General features: G+C 40.0%; 1 protein-coding gene across 1 annotated transcript; it reads left to right on the top strand.

Moving 5' to 3' along the window:
* The first annotated feature begins 459 nt into the window (after positions 1–459).
* sacm1la (SAC1 like phosphatidylinositide phosphatase a) lies at positions 460–17,980 on the top strand. Its single transcript, XM_061093036.1, has 20 exons — positions 460–523; positions 4,277–4,374; positions 7,875–7,949; positions 8,048–8,175; positions 9,170–9,319; positions 9,620–9,679; positions 9,784–9,817; positions 9,998–10,099; positions 10,580–10,665; positions 10,809–10,895; positions 10,976–11,044; positions 11,131–11,210; positions 11,952–12,050; positions 12,131–12,269; positions 12,833–12,902; positions 13,015–13,087; positions 13,208–13,301; positions 13,508–13,600; positions 13,688–13,745; positions 14,787–17,980. Exons 1-20 carry the CDS (start codon positions 495–497, stop codon positions 14,921–14,923), a joined length of 1,761 nt encoding a protein of 586 aa, XP_060949019.1. The 5' UTR covers positions 460–494; the 3' UTR covers positions 14,924–17,980.
* Positions 17,981–19,496: the final 1,516 nt, after the last annotated feature.

Here is a 19,496-nt window from a genome sequence, read left to right as displayed (position 1 = left end):
AGTACAGACCAAAAAAAGTTGATTATTATTTATAATTCTTAGCCATTATTAGTAATTAATGAAAACTATATATGTTGCATGACTAAAATACCTGAATCCAACATGCACCCGTCCATGACAAGAGCATATTCTGTATATAAATATATAGCAATACTGTTTATGAGTACGTTTCTGATTTGCTCAGCATCATCTCTGAATCAGTGTACAGTTACCTAAAAATGAATTCATACTTTACAGTAGAGATTTAAAGAAATTAGAGATTTAATTCCTGGTATTTACTGCATGCAATCGCCGGGCAACGCAACTGCGAGACATCGAGAGAACTACAAGTACCACTCACCACAGCGCATTTCGTGGATGCCAGGTTCTTACGGGCTGGAATGGAAAAGCACTTATCAGGAGGAGCTACGCCCTCTCCGGGTTCTACCCCTTGTATCTGGCAACACTCACATCATCCACAGTGTCGTCACTGAGGTCAGGTAAACGGAGCAAAAATGGCGACGGCCTACGAAAGATACAATTTGTAAGTACACGCAATAGCGTTAATCTTCATTGTTTTTCAGTTCGCTCTCTTTGCGTCCATACCCGTTAAGGTGAACTAAGAGGCGACGCCCGTGTGCGTGTTGAAAGAGGAGCCGCGGTCCAGGAGCGGCGTCAGGTCAGAGGACACAGCGGCTGGAGTTCGCTGACAGGCTCGGCTGGTAGAGCAAGAAGCAGTCAAGTTTCAGCCCGCACTCATTCATAATGAAGAGTGTGTACACCACAGTCATGGTGTACACACACAAACACTCACGCACACACACACACACACACACACACACACACACACACACACACACACACACACACAGAGGAGGTGTGTGTTTTGGGGGGGGTTCAGTGCAAACAGGGAGGCAGAAAGATTGAATATATATAAAAGCTTTTATAAACTAGCGCAGTGGCTGTCTAAACCTGCCTGTTTGAAATTGACCTGTGTTTGCTTGGCCTGTGTTAATTCTCCAGTGTACACAGGGTTTCCTGGTCATTAGTGAGTCCTCTTATAACACTTCTAGAATAGACGTCTTATTGTCTGCGTGCTGGATGTTGTGTGCAGAGCTCTTAAACAGTCGTTGTTGCAGTGTGCAGTGAAGAAACCTTCCATTCATACTACCTGATTTATCTGCAGCGAATATTTTACAGTCAATGTTTTTGATGAAATCGAACTGAAATTTTTAACAACATTAAAAGCACAGAATGTCCAAATCCACATCCATACAGACAGAAGCTGTTCTCAGACATGAACTCCGGAGGATGTCCGCAGAATTTGGTCTGCACTTTCTCCAGAGTTTTTCTTTTTACACGTGAACAACGCATCAGGAGATTCTCACAACACAGACATTTCTGGAGCGTTCAGGTGTGGGCTGGTACAGCAGGATGTAATACATTCATTCCGACATAGAGATGTTTTCTTTTACAGCACTTTTGTCCGCCCTGATCACCAAGAGCTCTGTTGACATCTTTGTTGGTGTCTTCTACACGTGTGGCACAGATTTTTGTGTGTATTCTTCTGTTTATTTCAGTTATGAGTCTGTCGAGTCACCAGTTAGACACGTCATCAACACACCCTCTTGCTCACGGTGATCCCCTGACGTTTTGACACATTGGCTCATTCGGATATTCTGAATTCTTACTAGGGGGGGCTGGAAGGAGAAAGTCCAGAGGTTGTCAGGATATCAGTGCATGTCTTTGAGCAGCTAGACAGAGAGAGAGTTAGACAGACATTTGTGGAATTAGTAGGTAGATGTCACAACCATTATCCACATCCAGTTCTGTTGTAGATTCCATTCAGAGGTGGAGCCAATTGGATTAAGGCACATATCTCTCTGTATGGTAACTTTTCACTGGCTCTCATGACTCAAGAGGCAGTCAGGCTACAACTTTGATGAAAGTTGACAGAGCTCTGTGTACTTTACCAGACACACCCATGTTAATGCTTTGCCATTATGTTCACTGTTCACTCCTTTTAGTGTTTCCTACCTCCTGTACTGTGTTGGTACGATCATGATCATCATGAGTGTTCCTCATTTACTGTGAATTTTAAAGGAGTGTAGAGTGTTGGGCGAGGTTGGCTCGGGGCTTTCTACCAGGATGGTTGTAGTAGGCAGTCAGGTGGGGTAGCAAGTATCAAAGTGAGCATATAGACGAGGTCATAGTGGATGAATGGGTCAAACACCCTACACATTTTCTAGGAGCCTGGGGTTCATGTCACTTCTCATGTTTTGTTAAAGAATTGTTTTGAGCTTCTTGGTTTTGATCAGGTTGTTCTCTTGTTGTTCTCCACTCAAGATTGTTGATTCCCTACTAATATATATGATCTTCATTATTTGTAATGTGGCTGATGATGGTGGTGCCGTCTGCTAACTTAATAATACAGTTCCCTCCATGTCTGAGATAGGAGTCATGGGTACAGAGTCGTGATAGGAGAGGGCTGATGGTACAAACCTTAGAGGCTCTAGTGTCAAGAACCGGAGTGGAGGATGTGACTGCCAATCTGACCTATGTGGGGTCTTTTTGTGGGGAAATTCAAAATCCAACTGCAGAGTAGGGTAGTCAAGTGATCAGTTTAATGCATGTATTGAACCCTGAGTTGAAATCACCAGACATCATTCTGATGTAGGTGTTATTTTCAAGGTATTTAAAGACTGAGTGGAGGCAGCGTAGATGGCATCCTGGTTGGATCTGTTGATTCTGGTTGCAAATTTGTGAGGGTCCAGGTTGGTCGGGAGAGGATGGTAGTCACTTAGATGACACACTGCATGTTTTAGATAAAGGGACAAAAGCAGAATTGATGCACACTTTTGTGTTCTGTCAGCGTTGAGCGCAGTTGTCCATAGAGTGTTAGAGCCTGGTCTCTGAAAATTATGTGGGCACACCTGTCTCTAATTTCCTATGCTAAGTGAGGCTGAGTCTTACATTCATTCAATCTGATCCCTGCAAAATAAGGTGTTGATGGGCATTACAAATTAAAGAGTTCATAAATTTTTATTTTTTTACATTAAAAAGACTCACTTTCAGTGATGGTGGTTGTAAAGTTTTCCTTGTAGGCAGATAATGACAAACACTTGATAAACGGCAAAACATTTGACTAATCGGAAGCGGATCAACAAACTGTCTCTTACATCCTCTATGTGGTCGAACAATAGAAAAGTATTATATCAATATATATTAGACTTGGTTACATATCACAATTGATGAAAATCATATTGTAATAATTATCGCTATTGCGTTATTACACAAGCTACCCAGGTATACCATATAGTTTAATGAACATATAGAATATGAATTAAAATGCATGACATGACCTCAGCTTTTTTCTTAGTGTTGGAGTTACAGCTCTACTTGAGACCCTTTTAGAGTTAGCTAAGAATAACAAGCACAGGAATGATTTCATAATAAGTACGTTCACTATCGTATTAGTCATCTCATGACCATTCAGATTTAAGCTGCTGCTCATATTGTATCAAGTAACCCTAACCCTCAAGTTAGTTTAGTTTGGTCTGGATTACGTAAGGCCAACAATAGAGTGTTTGTATGGATTTGTCACTTCTACAGCAGCTGAGTGTTTCACTACATCACCCCAAACTTCACTGAGGCTGAATAGGAGATCACCTTTTTCTATTGCAGGGATTTAAAGTTGTATTTCTCAAGATATTGCCATCTCTGGTCGATCTTATTGAATATTTAATAAAGTGGTTTTATTGGAAAGGTGCTCCATGCTTTCATTTATAATCAACAGTTTCTCACAATAGACTCTCTGCTTGTTTTTGCCTTTTCCAATCCCAGGGTTTTTTTGTTGTCAGTCATTGATAAATGGGGAGAGAGTATGATGATAACCTGAACAAACGTGCACACCAGGGATTTTACAATCCACATGACCATAGGCTTGGTGTAATATAATAAAATCGTTGTCCCCCACAAAGGAAACCGACCTCCACAGGGTGGTCAGGGGTCACATCCATAGCTAGCATGGAGTCAGACTGCAACCATATGCTTTACACTCACCTGCGCTTAATTTGGATTCACATCTGGTGACAGGTTTTTGCCATGGAAGAAGACTACTGAACCCCCAGTCAGGTTCATTAAACCTGCGATTTGATGTTTTTCTTCTCACCACATTTATGTTGGAGCAAGAGAACAAGCAATACATATGTGTTATGAGCCTGAATAGATATTTGCAAGCTGCAGTTTTACCCCTGAATAAAAAATGTAACTAACATTTTCTTTGTTTCTTTCCCAGGCACACAACTCCAGAGAAGTTCTTCATTGAGGCCTGTGATGAAGGGGCTGATGCTGTGCTGGCAATCGACAGGGTTTCAAATGAGATGACCCTTACAGGTAGAAAATATTTGTGATGTCATTGACACAGTCATTAAACAGTAAAAAGCAGGTTATGTTGTCATCTCTGTCCATTTTCTTGTAAGTCTATAAGCATGAATATACAATAACAACCGAACATGTCTCCATAAAACTTCATGGAATGATGCAGTAGGGTATGTTATGGTACGCTATATGGACGAAAAGTATTGGGACACCCACATATTACACCTACAGGAGCTTTTATGACACCACATTCTAAATCAATTTAACAGTTGTTTCAATGCTGTCAGGCAGGTAACGTTCTCCTGGCAAACTCAGTCTCATCCATCAGACTGCCAGATAGAGAAGTGTGATTCCTAACTCCCAGGAACATATTTCCACTACTCCTGAGTCCAGTGGCAGTGGGCTTTACACCACTCCATCCGATGCTTGGCATTGGGCTTGGTGTAAGGCTTGCATGCAGCTGCTCGACCGTGCCAACCCATGCCATGAAGCTCCTGGTGCACAGTTTTGGTGCTGATGTTAATGCCAGAAGAGGTTTGGAACACTGCAGTAATTGAGTCAGCAGAGCATTGGCCACTTTTAACCACTATGCGCCTCAGCACTCAGCAAACCTGCTCTGTTGCTTAATAATTCCACCTTTCAATAATACCCCTCACAGTTGATAGTGGTTTATCTAAGATAAATTTTACACAAACTGACGGCATCCTATTACAGTACCACACCCAAATTCAGGGAGCTCCTAGGAACCATGCAATCTATTAGATATATTTGTAAAGGCAGACTGCTTGGCTAGATTCTTGATTTTATACATCTGTTACAATGGGACTTAATGAAACATTTGAAATTAATGATTAAGAGGTGTGTCCTTATAATTTTGCCCTTATAGTGTTTATTCAAAGGTTCTTACACCGCGTTCCACATTATTATGCAAATTTGATATAAGGGTCAAAAACATTAATTTTTTAGTTTTTGAATTAAACTCATGGATGGTATTGTGTCTCAGGGCTATTTGGATGATTGAAATCAATCTCAGACACCTGTGATAATTAGTTTGCCAGGTGAGCCCAATCAAAGGAAAACTACTTAAGAAGGATGTTCCACATTATTAAGCAAGCTACATGTTTCAGGCAAAATAGGGAAGAAAAAGGATCTCTCTGCTGCTGAAAAGCAGCAAATAGTGCAATTCCTTGGTCAAGGTATCACAACATTGGATATTTCCAAAAGAATTGCGCGTGATCATCGGACGGTGAAGAAATTTGTCACTGATTCACAGCACAAGCGGGTACGTTCAGACAAAGGCAAAATAAGGAAGATTTATGCCAAACAAATGCGTAGGGTTAGGAGGGCAGCCACTAAAATGCCATTGAATAGCAGCAAACAAGTGTTTGAAGCCGCTGGTGCCTCTGGAGTCTTGCAAACTTCAAGATGAAGGATGCTCAAGAGGTTTGCAAGTGTCCTTAAACCTGTTATTCGTTCCTCTAAACCAAGCTCACAAGCAAAAAAGGTTGCAGTGGGCTCAGAACTACATAAAGACTAAGTTCCAAACTGTTTTGTTTACGGATGAGTGCCGTGCCACCCTTGATGGTCCTGATGGATGGAGTAGAGGATGGTTGGTGAATGGCCACCATGTCCCAACAAGGCTGAGACGTCAACAAGGAGGTGGCAGAGTCATGTTTTGGGCCGGAATCAATGGGGAGAGAGCTGGTAGGCCCCTTCAGGGTCCCTGACGGTGTGAAAATGACCCCGGCAAAGTACGTAGAGTTTCTGACTGACCACTTTCTTCCGTGGTACAAAAAGAAGAACCGTGCCTTCTAAAGCAAAATCATATTCATGCATGACAATGCACCATCTCATGCTGCAAAGAATACCTCTGGGGCATTGGCTGCTATGGGCATAAAAGGAGAGAAACTCATGGTGTGGCCCCCATCTTCCCCTGACCTTAACCCTATTGAGAACCTTTGGAGCATCATCAAGCAAAATATCTATGTGGGTGAAAGGCAGTTCACATCCAAGCAGGTGCTCTGGGAGGCTATTATGGCATCCTGCAAAGACATTAAAGCAGAAACTATCAAAGAACTCACAAGTTCAATGGATGCAAGAATTGTGAAGGTGATATCAAAGAAGGGGTCCTATGTTGACATGTAACTTGACCTGTTAAGATGTTTTTGATTAAAACCTTTTTTTGATTTCAGTAAATATGACCTCTTAATGCTGCAAATTCAACAAATGACAATTTTTAGTTATTTTATCATCATCATCGCCTACTACCCCTTCTGGGGCTTAGGCCGCAAACAAGAGTTCTCCATGCATCCCGGTCCTGGGCCAACATCTCAAGCTGTCCCCAGGTGTAGCCCATTTTCTTGGCGTCTGCCTCCAGGTCTCTACGCCAGGTGTTTCGCGGCCGACCTCTCTTTCTTTTCCCTTGGGGATTCCACTTGAGGGACTGTCTTGTGGTGTTTGTGGCTGGTTTACGGAGAGTATGGCCTATCCATCTCCAACGTCGTTAGTTCTTTACAACCTATAAAATATCTTGAAACTCAGAAACTCAGAGACTCTGCATAATAATTTGGAACACTGCATTTTGAGTTTTTTATTTTTGAAAAAAATACTGTTATCATTGGGAGGTTTGTTCAATAAAATTTGAATTATACTCTAACAGTTGATGACTTGAAAAATATACTGACTGGCTGTGCATTACTATTTAGGAAAATCTGAGCAAAGTGTAATCTGCATAATAATGTGGAACGCGGTGTATTGCATGGATGGTTCATTCAGTTACAGCTATACATCCATGGTTTTTCCTTATCCTGTCTTTGTGTATCTCTATGGCAGTGTCTGTTCTAAAACTGCCTGTTTTGAATGGACTGTGGTAATGCTGGTTGCAGCCTTCTTTTTGAAATGGCAAAAGTAACTTGCAGTAACTGAGCCACGGCAAGTGAAGACTGGCTGCGGGACTCAGTCTGCAGAACCCTGAAGCCAACACTGCTGAACAAAGAGCTATTCACCTGTTTGAAGTTATGTAAAGGAGATTGCTTTGCCAATGTCATGACCCATTTCACCAGAACGCGATTTGCTTTTCTGTTCAAAGTGTATTTGTATTGAACGTATTGCATGTCCATATCACACCAAATTCCAAATTGCACTTCCTTGGGCCCTTAACAATACACATGCTAAGTGTAAATCTTATAAGATGAATGTTTTTTGAGAATTGCATGCCACAGTCAGACAGACAAAGTTTTGGAATTAGTAGATTGATAATAAATGATGCTGGCAGTTCTTCAGAAGTTATTTGTTCAGACAAAATCTTTCGATAGATCTATTTCAAACCTTATCTTAAACATATAATCAGTGAATCCTTATCAATGCATATGGGTAATTGATTGTCTTTGTCTTATTAGTCTTAATAAGTTGCCTTATTTTTTTTATTGAGGCACATCAAAATAAATTAATAATCCAGATTAAAGTTAGAATATATCTTAGCATCTAAGTTTTTAAGCCCATTTCTGCTTTCACAGGTAAAAAGGATGTCCCTCCCTCAGCAGTCACCAAGCCTATATGTGGCATCATGGGAACCATTCGCCTGGTAGCAGGTAGGATCCTTTGTAATACAATACTCTGCTGTCAGTGCTCTGTGGAACAGTATTGTGTTACAGTAAAAAAGCTGTGACTGACCACTTTCACCATACAGGGATGTACCTGATCGTTATCACCAGGAAGAGGAATGTGGGCAGCCTCCTGGGCCACGCTGTGTGGAAGGCTGTGGATTTTGACGTGATCTCTTACAAGAAGACAGTGCTACACCTCTCTGAGATCCAGGTCAGAAAGATTGTGCACTCAGTGCTTTAGTGTTAAGATAATGTAGAACAATGCACTTGTATTAACATCTTCCACTGCTGCAGATTCACCATTTCCCCAAATAAAACCTAGGCAGAGGTGTGTTTACTGAAAGTCGGGAGAGGCTAGCAGGAGATCCTCTGCAGGATTTACAGCGAGCAAGTCTAACACGCAACAGATGCAGAACATTTAATCAAACAAAACAAAAAGAGAACTAACTTCTCAGCATTTAAAAGCGATGCCACACACCCAGAAGACACCGAAAAAGATGTCAAGAGAGTTTGTGGTGATAAGAGTTGATGAAATGTCAGGCTTCACTCTCTGTGCTAACTGGCTTAGCAGGCAGATCTTATTAGCCTGGCAGAAACATACAAAGCTCAAAAAATCACACTTATACAACTGTGACTGCTGCATAGGATTAAATCTAGCATGAATGTTACGTCTCACACTACAGCTGTCAAATGGTCCTGAAATGTGAATACAACAACTTGGGGCACACAAAAGCCTGACAAAACATACAGGTCTTTAGTTTAACCTTAAATTCGTCAATGAAGGGGCAACTGTGGTAGGACTGGATTCTGGACTCTATTGGGAGATCAGGCCATTTAAAGGTTTAAAAAGAATCCTTTACTTTACTGGAAGCCAATGCAGGGATGCTGCCGCTAGTATGGATTTCAATTTTTTGTCATTATCTTAGCTAAATTTTGCCTTTAGTAGTTAGATCAATACGACGCCTGGGCCGATGTTTAGTTCGGTGTAAAACTTAGGAGTTTGATAAATATAAGCTGTGGTGTGCGATAAATGTTATGCCTGGTAGTCACAGCACAAAGATAGAGCTGAGGTATCTGGATTGGAAAAGACAAACCCCTTACACATACAAGTTCAATGTTATGAGTATGCATTTTCCTGCACTCTGCAAAGTGCATAATCAGTAATTTCCCTGTACACTGAAAGTCTGTTTTCTTTCCTCCTCCAGTCTCAAGAGAATAAGACCTTCCTGTCGATGATTAACAATGTGCTGACAACAGACGGCTTCTACTTCTGCACTGACTATGACCTGACACACACTCTGCAACGACTGGCCAACACCAGCCCTGACTTCCAGGAGATGAGTCTACTGGAGAGGGTTAGGGTTCTGCCTTACAGTTGTCTAGTCATTGATAAATCAAAGTCATTGATCTGTCATAGATAATTAATAATAGATTATTTTACAATAATGGTGATCATAAAGTAGTGTATTTTTTTATATCAACCTTAACATTAACTTAATTGAGTCACTTATATACATATAGATTTAATTTAAAGATAACATTAAACTGCATTAACTAAAGTTGCTTTGAAATGTATTATGTACGCAACCTTATTGTAAATTGTTGTCATATGTGTTTGCTTGTATGAATGACAAATTGTGTGATGTGGTTTTTAGGCAGACCAGAGGTTTGTGTGGAACGGGAACCTGCTGAGAGAACTGGCTGCACAGCCAGAGGTAACACATGTCACAGGTGACCTGTGGCCCATTTGTTCTTCAGCCATGCAGTGTTTTTGTACTTCTTTTATTCAATTACAATATTTGTGACTATTTCCCCATAGCTTCATAAGTTTGCACTGCCTGTTGTCCATGGATGTATCCTTTTCACTGAATGTCAATTTTTTTCAAATGTTCTCATGCAGCATGAGCTGTCTGGAGTCATTTGTAGATGACATGAGATTAAATTAAATGAAATTAGAGTAGAGTAGTTTAGGATGGGATGAAAGAATCTGATGAGATGCTGAACTGAGCCTTTCCTTGACCATTGTGATCCAGTCATTGTCATGAAGCCATGTCGTATAAACGGGAAGATCTTTGAGTGGATCCTCATATCCAGAAGAAGCTGCTTCCGGGCAGGTGTCAGATACTACGTAAGAGGTATGTATTTAGAAAAACAAAAAAACTGAAGCAGTGCAGTGTTGTCTGTGGAGACAAACCACAGTTGGCTGTAGCTTTGGCAAACAGCTTTGGATCCAGAGATTGAGCAGGTCGGTCACCAACCAGAAGGTAGTTGGTTTGATTCCCAGCTCCTCCAGTCTGCATGTCGAATGAACACTGAACCCAAATTGCCAGTTGTACTGGCAGTGTGTGAATGGTGTGTATAATAAACTGCAAATGCGCTTTATAAATAAAATGTATTTACCATTACATACAATTAGACTCAAGCAGTGTGATTAGTAAAGCAGGTGATAGCCAACATATTTTCATAAACAGTAATAGTTGAATAACAGTCTATAGTTTTGCCTTGCGGCATGTGAGTCAAGAGGAGTTTATGTTCTGTTCTAGAGTAGCAGAGGGTCTAATGTTGTTGACCTCACCACTGGTGCTGCTCATGAATTTGTCTTGTTGTTTTCACAGGCATTGACTCTGAAGGCCATGCTGCTAACTTTGTGGAGACTGAACAAATAGTTTTGTACGAGGGAGCAAAGGCTTCATTTATACAGGTAAGTATTACAGCTGGTCCAGCTGCAATACTGTTAAATGATGGATCCTTCTCACTGTACCACTTTTAACTCGGATGTTAAAGCACTTAAGTTTGAGAAGCTCACAAATTCAGAAGTGACCTGGAAATGTTTTTCATCCCCAGACACGAGGTTCCATGCCCTTTTACTGGAGTCAGAGGCCAAACCTCAAATACAAGCCTAAACCTATTATCAGCAAAGCCACCAATCGCGTAAGAGGAAGTTTCTTGTGTCTTTTTAGAATAGCGATAGATATGATAATTGGATGTTAACCGCTATAACATTTGTACAGATGGATGGTTTCCAGAGGCATTTTGACTCTCAGCTCCTCATCTATGGGAAGCAAACCCTTCTCAACCTGGTGAGGGCCCTTTTCTGAGCTCTTTCTTTATTAACAAATATATGAAGACTCATGTTTGTCCAACTGGGGTTTTCTTGTTTTTGCAGGTGAATCAGAAGGGCTCAGAGAAGCCACTAGAACAGGCCTTTGCCAACATGGTGTCAGGCATGAACAATGGTATGCTCAAGTAAGTGTCACTCAATGCATTGTACAGTTTTTATGGTCACTGAGTCCACAGTCACTCAGAAGACATGCACTGTAGTTACCTGGTTACAGTAAACATGTAGGAGGTCACTAATCCATTCTTTCCCCTGCACATCTCACTATACCTGGGTTTTGTTCTGCTCTGTTATAACCCTGCTTGTGTCTGTGCCTGCATGTGTGTGTGCACGCATGCATGTAAAAAAAATTGACAACACGAAGACAGACTCACCAAACTTGGTGTGATTATTATTTGAAAGAGAAGGGGAGAAGTGCTCAGAGCAGGATGGGAGTTCCCCCAGCAGTCTAGATCTATAGCAGCATAACTAAGGGATGGTTCAGGACTCACCTGACAGACAGTGCTTCTCTGAGATGTTTAGAGCCAATTAAAATGACCTCAGTTTTGTCTGAGAAGTAAGAAGTTTTGGGTCATCCAGGCCATAATGTTCTTGAGACATTCCTGAAGTTGGACCAAGTGATTAGATTCATTAGGCTTCATAGATATGTACAGCCTGGTGTCATCTGCATAACAATGGAGGTGTATTTGTTGCTTTCTGATGATGTTGCCTATAGGTAGGTGAACAGTATCGGTTCAAGGACAGAACCTTGTGGAACTCCGTGACTAACTTGTGTGAGCATGGCAGAGTTTAGTTACTTTCCATTTCTGAACGGATGGACTTGAGGGTTTTAGAGTCTCACTGTCAGACATTGTCTCCTCTGTCCTCAGTTACATAGCCTTCGACTTCCACAAAGAGTGCAGCCACATGCGGTGGGACCGTCTGCAGATCTTGGTGATTGCTGTCACTGAGACACAAGATGAATACAGGTAGGTTAACCAGTAACAGTTCTAGGAGAATATGGTGTTGTTTATTGTAATAGGGTATTCAGATTTTTTTCTGTGTGTAGTTACTTCATGGTGAGCTCAGAGGGGAAGACTGTGGCCCAGCAGAGAGGAGTCTTCCGCAGTAACTGTATGGACTGCCTGGACCGGACCAATGTCATCCAGAGTCTGCTAGCTCGACGCTCCCTGCAGTCTCAGCTCCAGGTATTGTGAAACCCACTGCTGCTGATCCTCTTAGAAGGGTAAATGTTTTAATGGTAATTGCAGGTCCTCAAGTCTTACAGTTTTTGAGGTGAGAACTTTTTACTTTTGTTTGGATGTTCAGCAGAAGTTTATGAATAAAGAGAGCCATCATGCCATCACTTCCTGGCAGAATATATTCATTAATATATGAGTTGTATATGTACCGCACAGTACATCATTGTTATTCAAGTTAAGACAATGTTGAAAAAATCCCAAAGTTGCTGTTCTCTGTCATGAGTAGAGTTTGGTCAGTCATCATGTAGCTCCATTTACATGTGAATCATTCAGAAATATGAAGCATTACAGTTTTTTTTATTCATCAGTACATGGAGTGACACTTTGACGCTTAACATTTTGACAAAACATACTGAGCAAATGGATGTTTGCACTTAGGTGGACCATGCAGATTTTGTTTGTTATAACCCGTTTGAATGCATGTTTTAGGCCACTGTGGGAATAAATAACATTTTTGAAACCTGACTATTAACCATATTACTGTATGTATTCTGGCTGTGTTTTGACAGAGAATGGGGGTTCTGAATGTGGGCCAGCAAATAGAAGAGCAGGCTGAGTTTGAAAAGATCTACAGGAATGGTAACTTTTGTTCTTGTGTAAACTTTAACAGACTGTTAGCATGTGTTAAGAAGAAAGTGTAACCTCTCTGCTTGTTCTCACTGTGTTCACTGTGTGTGCGCTCTCTAACCAGCATGGGCTGACAATGCCAATGCTTGCGCAGTTCAATACGCAGGAACTGGAGCCTTGAAAACAGACTTCACAAGGTACAGTGTGCTAACACCCCATAACAAATATGAACTGTCTAACGTGTGCCCTACTTTGGAGGCCCTCCGCAGTGTTGTTATCATAATCTGTTGTCTAATCTGAGGCCATATCTCCATCAGGACGGGGAAGAGGACGAGATGGGGGCTGCTTATGGATGGCTGGAACTCCATGATCCGCTACTACAAAAACAACTTTTCTGATGGATTCAGACAGGTATGATGAATATGACATGATTTGTCATAATATATAATAAAAATATTTATTTAGCACTTTGTTGATGCATTACTCCTGAAGAGGACACCACTGTTTCAATCAGACTGCTCTTGTAATTACTTTACCTCTTGTAACTTTTTTTATGTTCAATATTTTGATCAAACTTATGTATATACTTATATACAATGTGACCTGACTGCTTTCAGGATTCTATTGACCTGTTTCTGGGTAACTTTGCTGTCGAGGAGTCAGATGGACCCACTCCCCTTCGTGTGCAGAAGGACTGGAAGTTCCTCACAGTCAGTACATCACTATAATCTCTGTAGTCAGCAGCAACTGTGAATCCTGGTTAAATCCAATTAATATATGTATATATTTTTTTACAGCTGCCCATCATTATGCTGGTTGCATTTTCCATGTGCATCGTATGTCTTCTCATGGCTGGTAGGTTCCTCTCTGCTGAAGTGAAATGTGTATTTGTGTTGAGTAAAGAGCTGCAATGCTGCTCCTTAAAATAAGTGTTCGGAACATACGTGATGATTATAGCAAGGAATGTAATGTGAGTGGGGGGTTTTTTCATCTTAGAAATTCCAGTGACATATAAGCTCAGAATGTTTGAAACAAACTTAACTAACCCAAAACTAACCCAATCACGTATAAACGCCAAAGTGTTTTTACCCATTGTAAAGCTCTGTCTAATGACTGATGAATAATAAGTATTTTAGCTTTGTTTCAGATATAATCTCTTAAACGCATATTGTGTGACTATTAATTATTACACATATGCGAAAGGGGGGATGTTTATTTCCAAAAGTCTCTGTTTTTATCTGTCCAGACTAAAACAACCCTGACGTTTTTTCTAAATGGGACCTGTAGTTTTTCCAAAAGAGAGCTGAGTGTGGACGCTAGGCATACGCATATAGTAGCAGAAAAAAAAGGTAGCATCCTTTCCTCTCTGCTAAAGCAAGTGATACTTCTCAAATTGCCTGGAAAGAGGAGAACTTCACAATTTCATGTTGAGGTTTAATCAGATTAAACTCTGGCAGCTGCAGTGAAGGAAATGAAATCCTTTCTGACTCCACCAAAAGACGAGTAAGACGTGCTGCATGGTACACTCTTTATTTTCTCACACGTTTTACCAGTATTTGTCTATTTATGTTTATAGACTTTGTTTCATTGATTTATCAGACTGTGATAAGGAACAACAACTAAATGTGGTCATTCAGCAGAATGTGGTTAGTTGATCTACAGAAGTTATTACAGGGAGGAACAGCACAAGAGTGGCCGCAGTGAACTGTTGTTCTGTGTCTCCACACTGAAGGCAGCATGTTGGCAGAAGCTCCAGTCCTCCAACTGTAGCACAGTGCAGCTCTATAACAGCTGTAGAGCCCAACACTAATCAGACAGAAGGCTTAGATAACGAGCTTATTTGAAAGTTGCTGCTGTTTTGAGAACCAGTGGAAATGACTGCTGCTTATCTTCCAGGTGACACATGGACAGAAACACTGGCATACGTGATGTTCTGGGGGGCTGCTAGTGCCATTACAGCCACTAGCATCTTGTTTAATGGCGCAGACTTTGTGGATGCCCCCAAACTGGTTCACAAGGAGAAGATGGACTGAGTGACGGTGTGGGTTTGTGTGTATGAGGAGCTCCTGGGTCCAGCAGACTCATATACCTCGTCATCGTCACAGTCTACTGCCCCACGTCTGGTATCTAGACCCATTTGCTGCCTCAACGCTGCCCTGAAGACTTTCTCATCCACAACTGTTACTCTGTCATTTCTCTACTGCACATACGACTTTCTTCAGTGGTACTGCGCACACTCCTTTACATGGTTTACATTCCTCATATGTGTCTTTAGGTTGCTGCTTTGTTGGGGTTCATTTCTTTCCCGAGGGTCTATGATGGGAGTAAGCTATCTAACTACTGCTCATTTTTGTATCTGTTAACCATTTCTAACAAAATTATGTAGAAGGGTATCAAGGCCATGTGAATATTTTCCTTTTTGGTAAAATGGTAAACATTTTCTGTATTTATACAGCGCTTTTCTAGTCTTGATGACCAGTCAAAGCGCTATACAGCACAAGTTAAAAAAAAACTTTTAAACTCTGGGGGGAATGCAACAATATGGATGTGGTGTTAACAAAGGTTGTGTACAGGGTAGTATTAGAGGTTGTGCTGCTAGAAATATGATTGATAAGATAAGAAGTTATTGAAAACCAAATCCAAAAGAATAAGTGAAAATTTAAATGAAATATGAAAGTGTATTCAGATAGCAACTTTAAGAACACATTTGCAAGTTGTGTAAATATCCAATATCCAAAACAAATTGACTCACTTTCAAAGGATGGAAAATCAAAGTGGAAACTTTCACAAGTTGTGTAGTATCTCAGAGTTGGATGAAATGTTTTCATTTTTAAATTATTGATTATTGTAGTTTTAAAGATTGTCAACTTAATTGATTATATTCATCACAACAGATGATTGTTCCCTCAATGTCAATAAACATTTAGACATGTGGCACTTAAACATGCACATACTGAAAGGGTATGTTGTATCTCATTGATGAATGGAGCACAATGTTGCACAATAACAGAGTATGATGATTATGCTTTGTTAATGGCTCAGTACTTTCCTTACCATCTTGTTATTATACTACCATGAACTGTGCTGCCTACAGACAGCTCCTAAAGATGTGTCCACTTGTATGGAGAGTGAATACACAGGAGTGTCTTGTTGTTGCGAGTATATATTTTTTTTGAACCAAGATTCAGACGTCTATACAGCTCAGCTCACATCATCGATTAGTTCAGTGATTCAAAAAGGTCTACTCTTGTGCTCCTTCATGTTTTTTTTGTTTGTTAAAAGTGGTTGGAGAAGCAATTGATCATTTAGAACATGTAGGAAGGATGAGGACGCCAGCTTCCAAATTCTCTATTTAGATACTTAGTTACAGCCATAAAAACTTCAGTAAAAAAACGGTCAGAATGTAGTTGACAGGCGTGAAAGAGGTCGACAAAGACGTACAGGTTGTGATAACTCCACTAAAAACATAAGAGCTCTGTAATTGTCACTTCCTTAATTAGCTGATGAAAGTTCATTGTTTTTAGAGACCAGTACCACAGTTTTAAGGTTGACTGAAGATGAGGTTACATTGATAAAACCGTTTTATTCATGCTGTCTACCACAGTGTCTTTTTAAACAATTATCAAATTTAATCACTGGTGGGGGGAGCCAGAGTTTAGATTTTTATCAAACACATTGTGGCTTTGAATCTGATTCAACCCAAGTTACCAGATGATGTTCTTTGGTCATCAGGATGCTCAAGTGGTGTCTTAGAAAAGAGCAGTCTAAGGTGAAAGGAAGTTGGCCTACACATTAGGTTGTTACTATGACAACGGTTATATGGCTTTATATTAAAAGAAAATTCATTCAATGTCTCGTCATTCTTGAAACGTTTTTGCAGATAATTATATTATAGTCAAAAAAGATACGTTCACGAGTTAAAATAATTAAACCGACTTCTCAGACACAAAAACCTAGACATTAGCATTCAGGGTCAGGCCTCCATATTCCACCATGTTTCCTCTGGTTCGGTTTCCTGTTTCCTCACAGAGGTTTGGTTTGACTCTCCAATTTGGTTTCCTGAGTGGAGCTCCTGTCTTGTATCACTGCCTTACACACCTGCTAAATGCTGACAACGCAGACATTTAAACCTTTCATATTATCAAGATGTGGTTGGCTGTTGAAACTGTCCTCTGCTGTTGAAGATTTCACCCTCTCTTCTTGGTCTGTGTGTGATTCATGTACAAGCTGTGTTGTCTGTGTTAAATCATCTCAAACATTTACATACATCAGACCATTCCAATACTCTGCTGACGCTGTTTTAGGTCATGGTCAAAGGAGGTTTATTTTGGTAATCTTACACGAGATAATTTGTATCCAATGACCCACTATGCAAACAAAGTAACTGAAATAATTTGTGTGACCAGGGTAGTTACATCTTGTGCAAACAAGATGAAAGGGTGTGTGATTAATGTTTGGACATCAGCACACTGTACTTAATACCTACTTACTACTTACCCATGGTTTTCATTATAATGGACTGGCTTGTTTTCGTTGTTGTTGGCCTTGCATTAGGATTTTTTTCCTCTCCGTTTAAGACTTGGGCAGTCAGCACGTTATTGACAAAGTTTGGATTGTACCCTAACATTATTATACTGAGAAAAAGTGTACAGCTGCAGATGTCTCTTGTGGTGATTAAATCTTATATAGGCTTATGTTTCCCATCTAAACCTGAATCAGTAATTGATCAAATAATCTAATTCATTTAGAAGCAGGCTTTTATTTTGTTTCCAAATTTAAAGTTTGTGTTACAAGTTTGTTTATGAGGTCACAACCCTGTGCAGGATGGCTGATGATAAATTTATATCTGCAGGTTGATCATTGTCACATATTCAAATCACTGGGGATATATAGGTATAAAGTTATCTATTTAAAAATAAACAATGTTTAAAAAAATCTTCGGAGATGTTGGAAGCCAGAATCAGTTGTTTAGTTTGCTGTGGAATATGTCAATTATTTTATGTTTCTCCTTAGCACTTTTCAATGCTCTTCTTCCAGAAGTGGACTTCAATCAGTTGTTGTGATTGTCAATAAACTTCAGTTAACACAGATTTTCTTTTCTTTCTCTCTCAAACACCAACAGACCTACTGCACATTGAAGATAGTATAGTCAAGCCTTCTCTATCTTTTCTGTGTTTGATCTTTTTGTACATTATAGTGATGGTTATTTTATGAGCTTCTTTACTGTAATTGTCATTTTGTTAGGAAGACCTAATTAAAACTAATGTAGTCTTTTTTTAAGCATGCATGTCCTACCCTCTTTTAGTTACTGCTTTTATTTACTGTTAATTGGTAATATCTGCACTCTAACCAGGGAACTGAGACACAAAGCGTTTCCATGTCTTTAATAAAATAACTAAAGTAAGAGGAGTTTAATGTGAAAAAGCAGGCTGATTATTAGGTCCAGGTTCAAGTAGAGAAGTTGGTTTCTGAGGCCAAGATTCCCAATAGAAGAGACAAGTTGTAGTCCAAACAGAAAGAGGCTGAGCATGGCTCATATTCAGAAATGTCAGGAAGATCCTGAGCGGGTAATAAAAAGTGAGATGAGCAAAAAGCAGAGCAGAAAGCTAAGAAGCTAGAGAACAGTGTGGTCGTTTGGCGTGTTTTCCACTCAGCTCAAGGATGACTAGCAATAATAGACTCTAACAATAGCCAGCTCAAGTCTATAAGAAGAATCTCCAATTATCTGTGAGTTGTCAAGTGGACTTAGATAGTGATATTTCTTCATTTGCATATATCTAAAACCAAGGACAAATTCTTATTAAATTTTCAGTGGAAAAACCTACATGTGAAAAAATGAAATACATGCGTTAATTGTTTTTACTTTACCACACAAAATCAAAAAAATTGGATCAGTAGTTACTGAATGTCTGATCTCTTTCTGTGATTGTTTAACATTTTAAAACTTTGAAGGAAACTAAAGTAATTATCACCCTGGATGGATGAATGATGTCAAATATTTTTTTATTTTGAACATTATGTTGGCAGGTTGGTCTGGTGTTTACCACAACATTTGTTTTTGACTAAAAGTTTATGTTTTGAATGCCTCACAACATATGATGGTTTTGTTTATATTTATGTCAGTATATATACATGTACATGACTATATACATGACAGTTAATAGGACCTTTTAGAACAAACAGTAGAGGGGGTGATGTTCATAACCTAAGGGCGGCGGAAGCTGTCAAAGGGTTGTTGGAGTTCCCGCAGCGAGCTAGCGGACGGAAGGCAGTTGGCAACACTGGAGTGCCAAGATAGTGAAAAACAGATAATTGCTGATTATATATAAGGATGGAGGACAACAAGGGACAGCAAGCAGGATGAATAATAAAGATGGCCAAAAAGTGGCTCTGCTTATCGCGGGTGTGAGGTCAGTAAGAAAACAGTGGGGGTTAAGTGGGTCAAGGTTGGCCAGAGAATCAGCTATGCAGAGCCGGAAAAAAAGGTTTCAGGAGAAAAAATATATCAATTCAAAAGGATAGTAGGGACAAAGAGACAAGAAAACAGATGCGATAGGTTGAAGGAGGAAACTGTGATAGTGAATAAGAGAGATTTTCTGCTCTTTA

The sequence above is a fragment of the Limanda limanda genome, chromosome 19 (assembly GCF_963576545.1).
Source record: "Limanda limanda chromosome 19, fLimLim1.1, whole genome shotgun sequence".
NCBI classification, from domain to species: domain Eukaryota; kingdom Metazoa; phylum Chordata; class Actinopteri; order Pleuronectiformes; family Pleuronectidae; genus Limanda; species Limanda limanda.
Note: the sequence above shows the minus strand (reverse complement) of the source record. Positions and strands in the feature narration are given on the sequence as shown.